The sequence below is a fragment of the Dipodomys ordii genome, unplaced genomic scaffold (genome assembly GCF_000151885.1).
Source record: "Dipodomys ordii isolate 6190 unplaced genomic scaffold, Dord_2.0 Scaffold24, whole genome shotgun sequence".
In the NCBI taxonomy this organism is placed as follows: Eukaryota; Metazoa; Chordata; class Mammalia; order Rodentia; family Heteromyidae; genus Dipodomys; species Dipodomys ordii.
The window spans coordinates 10,993,210-11,011,715 of NW_012267240.1; the positions used below are offsets into that span (position 1 = coordinate 10,993,210).

Below are 18,506 nucleotides of genomic sequence, written 5' to 3' on the forward strand. Positions count from 1 at the left end.
GAAGTGGTGCTGTGGCTCAAGTGGAAGAGCGCTAGCCTTGAGCTGAAGAGCTGAGGGACAGCGCCCAGGCCCAGAGTTCAGGCCCCACGACCGGACCCCAAAACAACAAACAAACAAAAAATAGAATATGCACACAATTATTTGGAGGTGAAGGAGTATACTGGTACATTTCTCTCAAATGGTTTAAGGAAGGAAACAAGTCTCTTTGTACTAGTCTAAGTCTGATATCATTTCAAAAAAGAAAATAAAGCAAATCTTTTTTAACAAATGTAGTACTAAACACACATACATATACACACACACAAATACACATACACAGAGAAATATTTTCATTGAATAGCATCAAAAGAGAAACAATAAAGAAAATTTGAACTTCTGTACTAGAGAAACTTAATCTGCTTAATAACAATAACAAAAACTTCAAATGAAAGTTAAAAAGCAAATGTTTAAAAGCTGAGGCCAGGCGCCGGTGGCTCATGCTTGTAATCCTAGATACTCAGGAGGCTGAGAGCTGAGATCACAGTTCAAAAGTCAGCCCCCGCAGGAAAATCCAGGAAACTCTTATCTCCAATTAGCCACCAGAAAACGAGAAGTGGTGCTGTAGCTCAAGCAGTAGAGCACTTGCCTTGAGCTTAAGAGCTGAGGGATAGCACCCAAGCCCAGAATTCAAGCCCCACAATGGACAAAAAAAAAAAAAAGAAGGCTGAGGTATAGTTTATTAAAACACTACTTGCCTTGCATGTTCAAGGCTCTGATTTCAATCTCTATACCACAAAACAACAACAAAAGCAAGTAATAAATTTTGGGCAAAAATAAAAACAGTAAATTGAGACCATAATTCCATGCCAAAAACAAAAAAGTATCAAATGAAATTTATTTACTGTATAGAAAGTTATAAACTGTGAAGAATTCAAGAAGAATAATGTTAAATGTCCTTATATCTCAGGAAACATGAATGAAGTGATACTTTTCTTCACATGATATTTTATATAAGAACATTTCAGTTGTGTCATTAGATGTGACTGATTTTAACAAATCCTATGAGATTTCTATCAACTAGCTATTCAGTCCTTAGTGATTAAAGTTCATAATTAAAGTTTTATGATTACCTTTTTGGTTAAAACAATGGCTGTTTTGAACTTTTGTTTAGATATAACCTTGTTTGATGAAAGAAAAACTCTAAACTGTGCCAAAACAGAATAACAATGTTTATTGGAAGTATGTTGCTTTAGTATGACTTACCATTACTCTATTTGTTTATTGTAAAGATGTATATTTAGCATTCAAGTAGTTTTCAATTTAAAAAGAAAAATAATTAAAATTTAAAAACTCATAAAACACAAGTTATATTAGCATAAACAAATAAACATGCAAGGGTAATTAACATATATGAAAAACATCTAAAAGCATTTTTAATGGTAGCACACAACGCACTTAACATGAACACAGTTAAGAGCAATTTTAAACACTGCTAATGTAGTGTGAGTTGGCAACTGCATCCTAGAGGGCAATTTCACACAGTACAATGAAGCTTCCAAAATATTTTTCACACCCTTTACATAGATTCTAATAGTGTAAAATACATTCCAGACACCTAAATAGGCTGTCCAATAAGTCACTGCTAGTCAGACTGATTCATGCCAATAATCCACAAGCTAAACAATATAAAGGAGGCCAGTCTGGGCTACAAACAGCCATAGTAGTAGTAGTAGTAGTAGTAATAGGTAGCTTAATTACTAATTACAGTTCATTAAATCTAGTAACACTAAGTAGCCACAAGAAAATACAGCAGAAATATCTTTATTTTCACACAAAAAATTATGTTTAGGGCCAGGCACTGGTCATTCACACCTATAATCCTAGCTACTCTGGAGGCTGAGATCTGAAGATCACAGTTGGAAGCCAACCCAGACAGAAAAGTCCGTGAGACTCCTATCTCCAGTAAACCACTAGAAAACCGGAAGTGGCGCTGTGGTTCAAGTGTTAGAGCGCTCGCCTTGAGCTGAAGAGCTGAGGGACAGCGCCCAAGCCCAGAGTTCAGGCCCCACGACCAACAAAAAATAAACTGCAAAGTACTGGTATAACTCAGAGTACTTGCCTGCCTACCATGTGTAAGGCCCCAGGTTTGATGCCAGCAACAGCCAGGGAGGGGGGATTCAAAAAGTGAATAAACAGTATGATCTAAACCTATATATTGGCAAAAATGCACAAAAGAAAATCTACAAGTATCTCAAAGGACACTTTATAAAGGTGTTTGTCAGACGGCACTGGTGGCTCAATAGAGATCTGTGGCTCAAAGCTAGCCCTCACAGGAAAGTCCATAAGACTCATCTCCAATTAAGCACCAAAAAAATCTAGAAGTGGGGCTATGGCTCAAATACAAAGCTCAGGCCCTTAAGCCACAGGATGGGAACAAAAAGAGAAAGAGCGTTGTGGCTCTCGCCTGTAATCCTAGCTACTTGGTAGGCTGAGATGTGAGAATCATGGTTCAAAGTCATCCCGGACAGGAAACTCCATGAGACTCTTATCTCCAATAAATCACTAGAAAACCGGAAGTGGTGCTGTGGCTCAGGCGTTAGAGTGCTCGCCTTGAGCTGAAGAGCTGAGGAACAACACTCAAGCCCAGAGTTCAAGCCCCACGACCAACCAAAAAAGAGAAAGAAAGGAGTTGGAGGAATGGCTCAGTTGGTAGAGCACTAGCCAATGAGTGTTATGTACTGAGTTTGAGTCCTGGTATCAGAAAAAAAAAAAGGAAGGGAGAGAGGGAAAATTTTTTGTCATATCCTTACACCTCTTTGCAATTCCAAATGTTTTAATAATTTAAACCATATAAAATATTTTAATATGAAAAAAATTTGAAATCTCAAAATTGACTACAGTGAGTATTCCAAGATGGAACATTTACCCTCGATATATATTACTATGTTTAAAGCCACATGTATAACAGAAAACCTTTCCAAGGAAGTAGATGGTGGAACAATAATATAGTATACTAACTATGCTGGCCCTGAATTCAAGTCATCCTCCTCCCTCAACTTCACTTGTACCTGGGACTACAAGTGGACACCACTGTACTCAAAAGTAAAACCAAATTTTGACATATGACTCTGAGAGAAGATATGTAATTTTCTGGTACAGAATTGGGGGTTGGGGTGGGGGTGGGGTGAGGGGGCGTTGTTTGTGCTGTCCTGGGGCTTGCTCTCAGTCAGAGCCTAGGCCGGGTCTGAGTTTTTTCACTCTAGGCTAGGAGTCTACTTTGAGCCAAAGTGCCACTTCCAGTTTTCTGGTGGTTAATTAGAGATAAGAGTCTCATGGAATTTCCTGCCTGGGCTGTCAAGGAACTGCAGTTGATTCTCAGATCTCAGCCTCCTAAGCAGTTAGCATTACAGGCTGAGCCACTGGCACCCTACTATCCCTGAGGTTTTTTTGGGTTTTTGTGCTCAAGGGTAGCACTCTATCACTTAAGACACAGCTCCATTTCTGGCTTGTTTGATAGTTTATTAGAGTTTAAAGTCTCACAGGCTTTCCTTCTCAGGCTGGCCTTAAACCATGATCTTCAGATCTCTGCCTTCTAAGTAGATAGAATTACAGGCATGATTACTGGCACCTGGCTCAGGACTATTTTTTAAGACAGAATGCATCATATCATAATGAATGTATGACAACTCATGATCATCTGAAATCTAATAAAACTCTGGCACTTGAAAGAGCAAAAATGGTCACTAATTCCTTTTGAGAGGGGGGTTAATGGGTTTGAACTTAGGGCCTCATACTTGCTAGATATGTGTTCGACACTTGAGCCAGGACTCCAGCCCAAAGACAGTAATTTTTAAACGACAAATGTGTAATGATTAAAATATCCTATAAACATTAAGATAATACATACCTACATTAAAATAAAAAAGACACAATTTTGTGAGTTTTATAGTCCCATAACCTTAGTAATACATTTTAATAACTGCATTATAGGACTTTAAGTCTATTTTCCCCCCAAATCTCTCTGGAATTTCTAAGCTTAAAAGTTTTCTTGTTGTTTTTAAGCCTCTACTTTCCATCTCCTAATTTCCAAACAAAAAACCTGATATTCAAACAGTAATAAAATAATATCCACTGTACCTTATTGTAACGATCATGTGGAACAGACTGTAAAACGATTGGTTCCATTGTAGAAACATTGGCAAATTGTACCTCTGGAATATACAGGGCACAAACCACATGAGCCCAACCTAAAAATAAATACATAAATATAAATAGGTAGGCAGGCAGGTAGGTAGGCATTTTTTTATTTTTATCAAAAATAGTTAATACTTCTGGAAAAGAGCTTTTTAAGATGACTAAGCAAATGAACTACAAATACATTTTCATTAGTTTCTGCACAACAGTCAAACCACCATGAACAAGGGTTGCTAATCATTTCTCCTTTCTCCAGTATTATACATAATAATATAAACAAAAGCAAGTGAGTCTCCCTAACTTTGCCCAAGCTGGCTTTGAAGAGGAAATCTGCTTGCCTCATCTTGCTGAGTAGTTACATGCCCAGATGCTACTTCTTTACAAAGGCAAGATAAACTCTTACCAATACTACTTTTGGAAACCACTTTAAACTGTTTTAGTGGAATGACTCAGTGGTAGTGCACTTACAAAGCTCTAGGTTCTATTCTCAGACTTATGATCAAATGGATAGATGGAAGAATGGATAGGTGGATGGATGGATAGATGGACGGATGAATTTAATCACTTTACACTTAAAATGTTTTAAGGGCTGTGGGTGTCATTCTGTGGTAAAGCACTTGCCTATAAAAGGAGATGTAGAGCTAGGGATGTATCTTAACGACAGAGTATTTTTTTTTTTTGGGTCCGGTCATGGGGCCTGAACTCTGGGCCTGGACACTGTCCCTCAGCTCTTCAGCTCAAGGCTAGCACTCTACCACTTGAGCCACAGCGCCACTTCCAGCTTTTTTCTTTTTGCTTATGTGGTGCTGAGGAATCGAACCCAGGGCCTCAGGCATGCAAGGCAAGCACTCTACCACTGAGCCACCTTCCCAGCCCTCCATGAGACTCTTATCTCCAATGAACTACTCAGAAAACACTGAAGTTGCACTATGGCTCAAGTGTAGAGCACTAGCCTACAATGCAGAAGCAGCTTGGGGCAGCCCTCAGGCCCCAAGTTCAAACCCCAGGACCAGCAAGAAAAAAAAAGGTATTAACATTTTTAAACATTTTTGATCTTATGTCAATAATTTATAGTATTAATATTTTGAATGGTGTATTAACATAATTTTACTATTTTAAATTGTCATTTGAAATACTTTCACAATTGATACTAAATATCAATGTTTTGTTAAAAAGATGACTGAAGATATCAAAAACTAATGAAAAAGTGAAAAGTTACTATAAAACTGGAAAATCAACTGGAAATACAGTTCAAGTAGTACAGTGACTGCTTGCTTATAAAGCACAAGTCCCAGAGTTCAAACCCTACTACAACAAAGGGAAGGGGAAAAATAAAAAAATAAACTCCTCACTCCATTACAACTGCACTACTGAAGGACTAAAAGGATTGAGAACTAAAAGTACAGAGGTCCTCAAAGACCATTCCTGGGCCTTTAACATCCCACACTCTAAAACCTGACTAAGGTAGTACTAAACTACAGATGTCTGATAAATACCAAAAGGAAAACAGTAACAAGTTGGCCACAAATAATTTTTACAATTTGTTAATCAGAATTTCCAAAACAACCAAAAGCACCAAACACTTGAGAGACAAGATACCATGAATGAAAACAGGCAACAACAACAACAAAAAAAATCAAAACAGATCTGTATTTTAGTATCAGATAAAGGTTTTCAAAATAAGCAAAGTTTACCTATGTAACTTGTGGGCAGGGATGGTAGGGGAAACTGGGGGAAAGGGAAGAAAGGAGTAAATAACACTGTCCAAAAGATGAAATGTACTCAATACCTGACTTATGAAATGGTAGCCCTCTGTACAATACCTTAATAATAACAATGAAATTATATTTTAAAACATAAGTAAAGGCTTTAAAATACACTTAGTGATAAAATATGTATACAGCAAAATTAAAAACTGCTTCTAAAAACTGAAAACTATAAATAGTAATTCTAGAAGAAAAATCAGAAATTAGGAAATCAATGGAAGACTAACAATACTGAATATGAATAAAAAAGAAATTGCCGGGCTTCAGTGGCTCACACCTGTAATCCTAGCTACTCAGGAGGCTGAGATCTGAGGATCAAGGTTGAAAGCCAGCCCAGGCAGGAAAGTCTGTGCGACTCTTATCTCCAATAAACCACTAGAAAACCGGAAGTGGCGCTGTGGCTTAAGCAGTAGAGCACTCTGCTTGAGCTGAAGAGCTGAGGAACAGCACCCAAGCCCAGAGTTCAAGCCCCATCACCAACAAGACAGACAGACAAAGAAAGAAAGAAAGAAAGAAAGAAAGAAAGAAAGAAAGAAAGAAAGAAAGAAAGAAAGAAAGAAAGAAAGAAAGGAAGGAAGGAAGGAAGGAAGAAAGGAAGGAAGGAAGAAAGGAAGGAAGGAAGGAAGGAAGAAAGGAAGGAAGGAAGGAAGGAAATTAATGGGCAACAAAATAGGTCAGAAGAAAATACCTACACAGGGCTGGGAAGGTGGCTCAGTGGTAGAGCGCTTGCCTTGCATGCATGAGGCTCTGGGTTCGATTCCTCAGCACCATATAAGCAAAAAAGAAAAAAAGCCAGAAGTGACGCTGTGGCTCAAGTGGTAGAATGCTAGCTAGCCTTGAGCTGAAGAGCTGAGGGACAGCGCCCAGGCCCAGAGTTCAGGCCCCACAACCAGACCCCCCCAAAAAAATAAAAATAAATAAAAAAGAAAATACCTACACAGTAGAATGAAATAGTTATAACTTTAATATACATGTAGTTAGAGAAATATGAGAATATGACACAAAAACAAACGGTAGGCGGGTACTGGTGGCTCATGCCTGTAATCCTAGCTACTACTCAGGAGGCTGAGATCTGAAGATAGTGGTTCAGAGCCAGCCCAGACAGGAAAGTCCATGGAACTCTTAGCTCTAGTTATCATCAGGAACCTGGAAGTGGTGCTGTGGCTCAAAGTGGTAGAGTGCACACTTGAGCAAAAGAGCTGAGGGACAGTGCCCAGGCCCCAAGTATAAGCCCTATGACCGACCAAAAAAACAGGTAATACCAGTCAACAAGGTGCTGAGTATAAACTCAGAGTAAGTAAAAGTAAATCCATATACTGACCATATTAAAAACTTGTAGAAATACAAAGCAAAATAGATAAACAACCAAACAGCAAATTATCAAGTAACTATATAAAGCCAGAAAATGCTCTGAAACACACTACAAGAATACAAGAGAATTTCACAGATAACAGGAAAAAATGTCTAAAGCTGTCATTATTATTATTAAGATATTATACAGAGGGCTACCATTTCATAAGCTATTGGCCATAAAATAATTATGCCTTATTTCATTTAAAATGCAGAACTGCTTATATTTATAACTGCTTATCTTAAAAAGTAAAATATTGCCTGGTAGAGCCTTCAGAGTGTATAGACTGAATTCACTAAATTATTTTTAAAAATCTTGGAGATTTGGCAATGTAGCTCAATGACAGTGTTTGCCTAACACATGCAAGGCCCTAGGCTTGAGCCTCAAAACCACCAAAAACAAAAGGGAAGGGAGCAGAAAAGTAAAAATATATCTAGGAGGAGCTGGTGGCTCACATCTGTAATCCCAGCTACTCAAGAGACTGAGATCTGAGGATTGAAGCAAGCTCAGATGGCATAGTGCATGAGACTTTGATCTCCAATTAACCACCAAAAACAAAAACAAAAAAAACAGAAACGGAACTCAAGTGTACTAACCTTCAGTAAAAAAGATAAGGGATCGCTGCGCGTGCACATGAGCCCTCACACACACACATACACACACATATATACTGTATGTATGTATGTATGTATGGTACACATAATATATAGGATATCAACAAAACAGTGAAGGCAACTCCAAAAGAATATAAACATTTTTTTAATTAAGCAGGAATTCACAAAGCCCATCTTACCAAAAATCACTCTGGAAAACAATAACCAAGAGAACAATGATTTTTAGAACAGGAAATCTTTTTCATCTTTATCTTCCCTTGACCTAGGTTGAAGACAAAAGCTATTTCCCTAGTCTCTGATTTCAGAAGGAACAGGGAAAATTTAGGTGCAAAGAATTGTCTACATCCCTATTCTAAAGAGTCTGACTGAGGCAATATGTTTTCTTTTCTCTCAAACCACATTAAGAACAGGTAAGTGGCACTCAAAATCATTGTAAGGCATACAACATACAGAGCCTGGCAGAAAAGATTACAGTTGAGACATACAATAGATTGTTAAAAGCCTAGAAGAAAAAACTAAGACAGATTTTCTGGGAAATTGGTACTTTCAAAAACAGCTAAGTGTGCTGGAAGATGTACAGCCATAGGTATGCCTAAAGTAGAACTAATCCCAGAAATTACTCTAAAGACTAAACTTCCATTTTTAGTTGTAATCTAGGTATAGTGCAAGCAGACAGTGAGGAAAAGAGCAAGGAATAAAGCACTGAAAGAATTCTCCCCTCCCCCATCTGCAAACACCCTAAGAGGCATTCCTGTTTTTGTTTTCTATCTGGCAACTGATATTCAAGGAAATCTTTGTCAAAACAATAAATGAAGACAAATGAAGGTACATAGGCTTCAACAATTATACATAACAAAGAACAAACGTTGAAGTCTTTAAAAAAATTTTAAATAGCCTTATAGCTGGTCTGTCTATATGCCTAGGTACTCAGGAGGCTGAGAACCAAAAGATCCCACTTTGAAATCAGTTCCAGGAGGAAAGCATGTAAGATTCCATCTCCAAATAATCAGTAAAAAGCATAACTAAAGGCATTGCTTAAGTGGTAAAATGCCGGCTAAACAAGCAAGACAAATAAGCATAAGGCCCTGAGTTCAAACAAAAAAACAAAAACAGCTTTAAGGGCTTGAGGATGTACCAGTGGAAGAGCACTTGAGCTTGTACAAAGCCCTGGATTCCATGCTGTTGATCACACATATATGGTATATATGTGCACACCAGAGGGAAACCAGGGGACCACAGAGAGCTAGAGAGAATCAGGGGAAAATATACAACAGCGTGACCCATCAAAACGAACTAAGCAACTCAATGGCAGCGATGGGAGGGAGGAAACGAGTGGGAAAGAGGGAAAAGCTGACGCTACGCAAAACAAAAGAAATGTACGTATCACCCAATGTGGAAGAAATAACTGTATTGTCAAAATTCATAGAACTCATAAATGTTATAGACCACGATAGGCAATTTGCCCCATGCAAGTTAGAATGTGTTTGTGACTTTAATTAAGCATCACTATCCCACAATACTGTGAAATTTGGGAAATTTATGTAATCACTTAATCACAATAATGAATTTGGAAGGAAAAAACAAAAACAAAGAACAAGGCCCTGGGTTCAATCCTCAGCACCACAAGGGGGAAAAAAAGACTTTACCATAAAGCAAGCAGCAAAACTAAACCCGAGTGGGCAGAAGAAAAAAATAAATGAGCAACCTTGAAGATAAACTAATTAAAATTATCTAGCCTGAGGAGCCTTGAATAAAAAAAAAAAAACTGTGCCTAAGCAATCTGTAGGACACAATCGCACCTGCAAACGTATGTGTAATGGGATATCCAGAAGTAGAGGAACAACAAAAAGAGGCAGAGAGAAAGTATGAAAAAAAAAATGGCCCAAATTTTTCAATACTCCTAAGTCTAACATATCAAAAGGCAAGATAAAAGATAAACTGTTGAAAACAATGAAAGACGCTACTTATCGTATATAAGGGATATTTAGCACAGATTCAAAATTTCAATTTGACACATCATTTTTCAACTCTGCAATGGCAAGACAGTAATATGAGTTCAGTAGGAATTGTACTTGAAAATTTAGAATTGTGAGCTTCTACCAGGCTAGCAATATAAACCATACTCTCACAGAAGCTATAGAACTCAAGTAAACAATGGTAACATGAGAGTAAACAGCTAATTCTTAAGTTATTACATTCAACAGTTTAAATCTAGCAACGTATTTTCAGTTTCAGTTACAGTCACCTGTAATGTAAAAACATTTCAAAGACAAACTACCTATACAACCATGGTCCCATAATACTGTTACGCAGGAAAATATTTCCTATAGCTAGTAATGTCATAGCCATCAAAATGTTCCAGTACAATGTTGTGAAGCATTTGTGGTAATGCTGATCTAAGCAAACTTACCTTGCTGCCAGTTGTACAGAAATATGCAAAACAATGTATACTACATAACACTTGATAGTGATCATAAAATTGTATTAATCGTTTTATGCATTTACTGTACTAAACATTTTAGACTTAAAGTATACTTTTCAAACCTCAAACCATGATTCTTCTTTTCTCAGCTCCTTCAAGAAGCTAGATTACAGGAGTAAGCAACTGGCACATCACTTCTTCTTTACTTTTTAACAAAAGGTTTAAAAAATAAATAAAACTACAAAAATTTTAACTACAGAACAAAGCTTATAGAATAAAGAAATTTTCTTCTGTGAGACGGTATCATTCACAGAAAATAGTTTGGAACAGATAGTTTTTTAAGCTAAGATTACTGCAAAACAGCCAAAAAGTTACAACGTTTTTTAAAGTTTATAAAGGATAAGATAGCATGGAGAAAACCACGGAGGCTATAGATATAGAACAACAGTTGTCCAGGTGATAAGAGTGAGAACTAATAAATGAGACTATATCAGAGTTTCTACACAGCAGAAGAAACCAGCATACTATACAGGGCACCAGTGCTTCATACCTATAATCTTAACTTCTCTGGAGTCTGATATCTGAGGGTTGTAGTTCAAAGCCAGCCCAGGCGGGAAAGCCCATGAGACTCTTATCTCCAATTAACCAGCATAAGTCTAGAAGTGAAGGTGTGGCTCAAGTGGCAGAGTGCTACAACTTGAGCAAAAGAAGCTAAAGGACAGCACCCAGACCCAGAGTTCAAGTTCTAGTACCAGTAACAAAAAAATAAAAATTAAAAATTAAATAAAAAAACTACATCACCAGAACCAAGAGAGGACCCACAAAATGGTAGAAAATCTTTGCCAGGTATTCAACAAATAAAGGATTAATACTCAGAATCTACAAAGAAAAAATTAAATAGCAAGAGAATAAATAAAAGTGAACAGTAAATGAACTGGACAATTCTCACAAGAAGAAATACAAATGGCTAACAGATTCATGAAGAAATGTTCAACATATTAGCCAAAGGAAATGCAAATCAGAATCACATTAAATTTACATCGCATCCCAGTCAGAAAGGCATCCATCAAGAAAACAAACAACAAATGCTGGCTAAGATTGGGGTGGAGAATACCCTTCAAGCCCTGTTACAAAATGTAAACTAGTACAACTATGGAAATCAGTGTGATGTTTTCTCAAAAGACTAAATCAATTTACCAGAAAGACACCAGCATACTGTAGTACTAGTCACAATGGCCAATGATATAGAATCAGCAAAAGTACCCAACATCAGATGAACAAATAAAGTGCACACTCACATATACATACACACAGGAAATGTCATTGAGCCATAAAAAAACTCGAAGTGTAACTTTGGCTCAAGTGATACAGCACTAGCCTTGAGTAAATTAGGCTTAGGAACAGTAGTGCCCAGGCCCCGAGTTCAAGCCCCAAACAGGCACCAAAAAAAAAAAAAAGTTTTGGATTTGGGAGTATTTAAGATTAAAGACTTTTCTGATTTGAAATGCTCAAACCTAATACACAAAAATCCTCAGGGAAGAACACCAAGCTAGGAGTGAGTAGTAGTAAATGATTATAATCTCAGTACTTGGAATGCTGAAGCAGAAGGATCTAGAGACTAAGGCCAGACTGGAGTACATAGTAAGATCTTGTCATAAGATTTTTAATTATAGGTATGTAGATCAGTCTGCATAAAATAAAAAACAATTTAAGTTTACCCACAAAGAAAACCTGTTTTAACTATAGTCTAAGAACTCAGGAGGCTGAGGGAAAATTATTTTCAGTTTCAGGCCAGCCTGGGCTACATAGTAAAAACTTGTCACAAATGAATTAAATAAATTCCAGTATTGTTAATAATTGAACAGTAAACAATTTAATTTCATAAAATTAAAATGATCTAAGTTGACATGACAGTACACATCATGTGAAGAAGAGATCAGAAGAGCGTAAGTTTGAGGCCAATTTAGACTACATAGCAAGATCTTGTTTCAAATCAAATCAATCAATCAAGTCCATTACTGCTTTCTCCTTTACTTTCTTCTATGCCTTTCCTAGGGATTGAACTCAGGGCCTCATGCTTTCATTCAGCTTTTCCACTCAGAACTCACGCTCTATCACTTGAGCTACTCCTCTACTTCTAGCTTTTTGCTGGTTAACTAGAGATAAATCTCTTGCATTTGGTTGACCAAGCTGACTCCAAAATGCCTCAGATCTCAGCTTCCTGAGTTCCTAGGAGCTTCCTGAGTTCCTAGGATTAGAGGTATGAGCCAACAGCTCCCAGTCATTACAGTTAATATGAGTAGAAAACACTGCTCAACTTGATTTAAAAAAAAAAAATGAACTACCAGATGTTTTTTAAAAAATGCTTTTACCACACCAATATTCAATAATTTTTTTTCAAAAATCTCAGTACTTACCCCCATTATCTGTTCTTTTTAAAGCTCCATCTTTATGGGGACACAGTTCACATCTCTATTTAAAAAAAGGGGGGAAGGGGAGAAAATCAATTTTTTTCAGATTACCAAAAGCACAATATATTCCCTCAAACTACAAAACTAATAAAAATATGGAAATAGTATCTGCACTGATTGCAACAAAAATATTCTAGAACATCACTCACAAAATGACTTCTCAATAACAAGGGCTCTTCCTCATTCCATCAAATATGCGACTTCTTCAAAAGTGAACTTTAACTGTTAAAATTCTGCCACAATATTTTTGAGTTTTGCACTAATTAAAAAAATAAAAACTAAATAAGTGGGTACCTACAGACCCACATACTTTAGAAGCAGAAAGAGAAGGCTCAATTGACCCTAGGAGTTTTAGACCAGATTAGAAAACATAAAAATCCTTTATTTAAAAAGGAAAAGATGCCGGCCACCAGTGGCTCATGCCTGTAATCCTAGCTACTCAGGAGGCTGAGATCTAAGCTAGCCCAGGCAGGAAAGTCAGTGAGACTCTTATCTTCAATTAACCACCGAAAACCGGAAGTGGCCCTGTGGCTCTAGCAGTACAGCACTCTCTGAGCTGAAGGACAGCGCCCAGGTCCAGAGTTCAAGCCCCATGACCAACCAAAAAAAAGGGAAAAGATGTAAAGTGCCAGGACTCATGCCTGTAATCCTAGCTATTAAGACAGCTGAGATCTGAGGACTGCAATTCAAAGCCAGCCTAGGCAGGAAAGTCTGTTCAGACGCACTAACAAAACAAAACAACAACAAAAGCCAGAGTGGAACTGTGGCTCAAGTAGTAGAGCACAATAGCTCAGAGACAAGCGTTCAAGCCCTAGAACCAGCACAAAAAAAATAAATAAATAAACAAGTATACAAAAAAATTGATTGTTACAGTTAGAAGAATCTGAGATGCGGCTCTCTATATGCTATAGTTAAGCAATCCAAATGTAAGGCAGGCTGTAGCTGCATTTGTCACTGTTAGAAGTCACTGGAAGTCAGGTGTTGGTGGCTCATGCCAATCCTTTCTATGCAGGAGAATGAGATCTGAGAACTAAAGTTAAGGTTCAACCCACTCAGAGAGGAAAGTGTTCAAGATTCTATATCTAATTATCCAGGAAAAAAACATGTTAGACTAAAGTGTGGCTCAAGTGGTAGAATGCCAGCCAAGACAGAGTGTAAGGACCTCAGTTCTATCTCCAGTACTAGTACACACACATACAAAAAAAAAAAAAAAAACCTGCTATACTAATTTTTATTTAAATATGTGAGAGACTATACTAGAGGCACAAGAAGATCCTGTGAAAGGGAATCCAGATTACAAGAAAACAGAAAAATGTACTTTTCAATACAATTTTTCAAATTAAAAAAAACTGAAATGTCCAACACAAGTAACAAGTAAAAGTTATACAAAGGTTCTCTCATGTTCTTTTTTCCTTCAGTGCTGGGATTAAACCCAGGGGCTACACATACTAGTCAAGTACTCTACCACTGAGTTACCTTCCTAGAAGAGAGTTCTTTCTTTTCTAAACCATTAGGGAAGTATAAAACTTTTTCCATCTTTAGACTTTTATTGTTATTTTGGCATCAATTTCCAAACACACTTCGCTAAACACAGTTTACCAAAATAATGGCCATTAGGAAGCGCTGGCTATGTAACAAACTAGTCAATTTCCAGGAGTTTACACAGACTGTGATCGTTATATTAGAAAAAAATACATGACAGAGTAAGAAAGGTAAATTAAAATTTTGTCTGATCCTGCTCATGCTATATATTAGATATATTTTTGGATTATTTTACAAGTGTGTATAATTTTTAATTTATTAGCATACATTGGTTGTACAAGGGGGATTTCACTGTGATATTCCCATACACACTATATATCTTCATCACTCACCCTCTCTATCACTCAACCTTACCCTATTCCCCCTCTTCCTGAAATAACTTCAACAGGTTTCCCTGTTCAATTTTCATACATGGAAAATAAACTATTTTGACCATATTCATCCTCATTCACTCTCTTCCTTAGCCCTTGCCCCTCCTACCAGGACCATTCTCCAACAGAGCCTGTTTTCAAGCATATGTATTATAAAATAAAAAATATATACTTGACTTTTGTCCCCAGTTCCTGACACAGAGCTCTTAAGACTCTTGGAGGGGCTGGGAATGTGGCTTAGTGTACAGTGCTTGCCTACGTGCATGAAGCCCTGGGATCGATTCCTCAGTATCATATAAACAGAAAAGGCCAGAAGTGGTGATGTGGCTCATGCTAGCCTTGAGCAAAAGAAGTCGGGGACAGTGCCTAGGCCCTGAATTCAAGCCCCAGGACTGGCACCAAAAAAAAAGGACTCCTGGAATTTGTTTTTTTTGTTGTTGTTGTTTTCTTGGGGGGTCCAGTTGTAGGGCCTGAACTCTGGGCCTAGGCGCTGTCCCTCAGCTCTTCAGCTCAAGGCTAGCACTCTACCACTTGAGCCACAGAGCCACTTCCGGCTTTTTTCGTTTTGGTTGTGAGGTGCTGAGGAATTGAACCCAGGGCCTCAGGCATGCAAGGCAAGCACTCTACCACTGAGCCACCTTCCCAGTCGACTACTGGAATTTCTGAAGTGATTGGATCACACCTGAGATTATGCTATTGAGGTGACTTAAAGTGGCACCGATAGACAGCTTCAGGATGGGATAGTCCATAGACAACCAAATAATTACCCAGGTAGAGAATTTTTAGTCCCATCCCAACCTGAAGATTAGGAAACTAGTTAATTTACATTCTTTCTTTTTCCCCTTGAAATAGAGTTGGGTGTTTTGTATTATGTCGTTGAACTCAGGGCCTGGGTACTAGTAGCTTTTTCTACTCAAGGCTAGTGCTTTACCATCTGAGCCACAGTTCCACTTCCAACTTTTTGTAGTTAACTGGAGATAAGAGGACAGTGTTTCCTGCTCAGGATCACATGGTGACCCTCAGATCTCAGGCTCCTGAATAACTAGAATTACAAACATGAGCCACTAAGAAATAGTTTTAATACACTTGAACAATAAGGTGTGCTGAGTTTGGGGATTGGTGAATATACCAAATGGAGGGAGAATATGACTCCACAGACAGAAGCTCCTGCACATAGGGCCCTTTTGGATCCAACACTATGCTTTTTTAAAATATGCTTTGAGTCATTTGATTCCAGTTGTAGGACTCTGGGAATACAGACAAGCACATGACTCTATTTTCATCTCTTCATCTGGCTGTTCACCTATCACTTATAATTTCCTTTATATTTATAATTAGCCAACATATGCTCATTCACTACATTCTGTGAACTATTTTAACAACTTATGGGGCTGGGAAGGTGGCTCAGTGGTAGAGTGCTTGCCTTGCATGCCTGAGGCCCTGGGTTTGATTCCTCAGCACCACATAAGCAAAAAGAAAAAAGCTGGAAGTGGCGCTGTGACTCAAGTGGTAGAGCGCTAGCCTTGAGCTGAAGAGCTGAGGGACAGCGCCCAGGCCCAGAGTTCAGGCCCCACGACTGGCAAAAAAAAAAAAAATATGAAACCAAGTTTTGGGAATCCTCAACTTATAGTCAGTCAATCAAAAGTATAGAAAGTCCAGACTTACCACCAACAGGCATCAGCAGATGAAACAGTTTTAGGGAATAAGCCCTTTAATGTACAGGATCTGAGGCACTACAAGCAGATATTCCAAAAGTGAACTGACGTTTGAGCCATGCTCCCAGTCAGGCTTTTTAATAGTTAATTGGATATAAAAAGTCTGAAAAACTTTTTGTCTAGTCTGACTTCAAACAGAGATCTCTCAGATCTTAATCTCCTGAGTAACCTGGATTACAGGTGTGAGTGCTCAGACAGGAGAGTTTAGGATTTTTTAGGTTCTAATGATCAAACCCAGAGCTTTGTGAATGCTAGATGAATATTCTCCTGCTGAGCTAAGTCTCATTTCTTTCTCTTTTAAGCAAAATTTGTAATCTTGACAAGGGGGTCCAAGGCTAACTCAGGTAAGGCTAGAGCACCTTGTTCTATCATCTGACAAGCAAGCTATCAAACTTCCAGAGTCACATAAAAGGACTTATGAGCCAGCTGCTGGTGGCTCATGCCTGTAATCCTAGCTACTAGGGAAGCTGAGATCTGAGGATCACAGTTCCAAGCCAGGGCAACAGGAAAGTCTTGAGACTCTATCTCCAACAAACTACTCAGAAAAAGCCAGAAGTGGCGCTGCAACTCAACTGGTAGAGTACTAGCCTTAAGCACAAAGAGGCTCAGACACCGAGTTCAAACCCTAGGAACAGCAAAAAAAAAAAAAAAAAAAAACTTATGAGCTAACCTTCAGCCAAGAGGAAAAAGGTGAAATTATTTAGGTCAACAGAGATTAATGGCAATGGAGTGAAACATACTAAACAGTTCTAAATCCATGATAAAATGAACTTCCATTTTTGTTTTTAGTAACTTTTTTTATTGTGAAAATACTGTACACAGGGGTTACATTTACATGAGCAAGGTAATGAGTACATTTCTTATCAAGCATTGTTGCTTCCTCCTTTGTTTTTCCCCTACCATCCCTGCCCTCCCATCTCCATGACTACACTCTACCCCCTACACCCCCTCAACCCCCAAAGTTGTAAAGTTCATTTTTCGACATAGCATCTTGTACATCTCATTGTTGCAATGGGTCCACCTGTATCCCTATTTAAACATTTTTTTCCCTTCCCCTCCACAAATTATACCAACATCAAATACAGTGAAAACAAGGCTTATACCATGAGGGAGGGACATACAAAGCAACAAAACAATCACCTTATAAATATGTTAGAAACAATACCAAGCAAGAAAAAAACCACTTGTGTCCTTATCTTAGGGTTCATTTTGCCTATCATCATCTTATCTGACCTTTTCTGATTGTCTCAGACATATACTAGTAATTGCAAATAAGGGAAACCATGGGACCTATGTTTCTTTGGGCCTGGTTTATGATTCCATTTTTAAAATGATATAAGCTTATAAGATAACCCCTTAACAGAGATAGTAACTGTAAATTCTGGACAAAATACAAATAGCAGCTACCTGAATACAAACAAGAGAGGGGAGACAAAAGCAACTACAGCCGGGCGCTGGTGGCTCACACCTGTAATCCTAGCTACTCAGGAGGCTGAGATCTGAGGATCACAGTTCACACAGCCCGGGCACGTAAGACTCCTATCTCCAATAAACCACCAGAAAACCGGAAGTGGTGCTGTAGCTCAAGTGGTAGAGTGCTCACCTTGAGCTGAAGAGCTGAGGGACAGCGCCCAGGCCCAGGGTTCAAGCCCCACGACCGACAAAAAAAAAAAAAAAGCAACTACATTCTGCATGAAGTAAAAGCCTGAAGGGATCAGCTTAAGAGTTTGATATTCTCAAGAAACTAATCCCTCCCAAACCTAACAAACCAATTACTAAATGGGCAAGGGAACTAAAGAGGGACTTCTCAGATAAAGAAATAAAAATGGCAATGAAACACATGAGGAAATGTTCATCATCCCTGGTGGTGAAGGAAATGCAAATAAAGACAACCCTGAGATACCACCTTACCCCCCCCAGTCAGAATTTCCCACATCCACAAGTCAGCCAACAACAAATGCTGGAGGGGATGTGGAGAAAGAGGAACCCTATTACACTGCTGGTGGGGATGTACACTTATACAACCACTTTGGAAAGCAGTCTGGAGGGTCCTTAGAAAGCTAAAGATTGACCTCCCTTAC

General features: G+C 38.3%; 1 protein-coding gene across 7 annotated transcripts in view; it reads right to left on the reverse strand.

The window, feature by feature from the left end:
- Positions 1–18,506, reverse strand: part of Mllt10 (myeloid/lymphoid or mixed-lineage leukemia; translocated to, 10) — a 198,626-nt gene that overhangs the window by 106,282 nt on the left and 73,838 nt on the right. For all 7 annotated transcript variants that reach the window (XM_013014683.1, XM_013014686.1, XM_013014688.1 and 4 more), the window contains exons 4-5: positions 12,744–12,798; positions 4,117–4,226 (exon numbers count right to left, since the gene is read on the reverse strand). In XM_013014683.1, the coding sequence (XP_012870137.1) occupies positions 4,117–4,226; positions 12,744–12,798 (165 nt within the window). The remainder of the gene's footprint in view (positions 1–4,116; positions 4,227–12,743; positions 12,799–18,506) is intronic.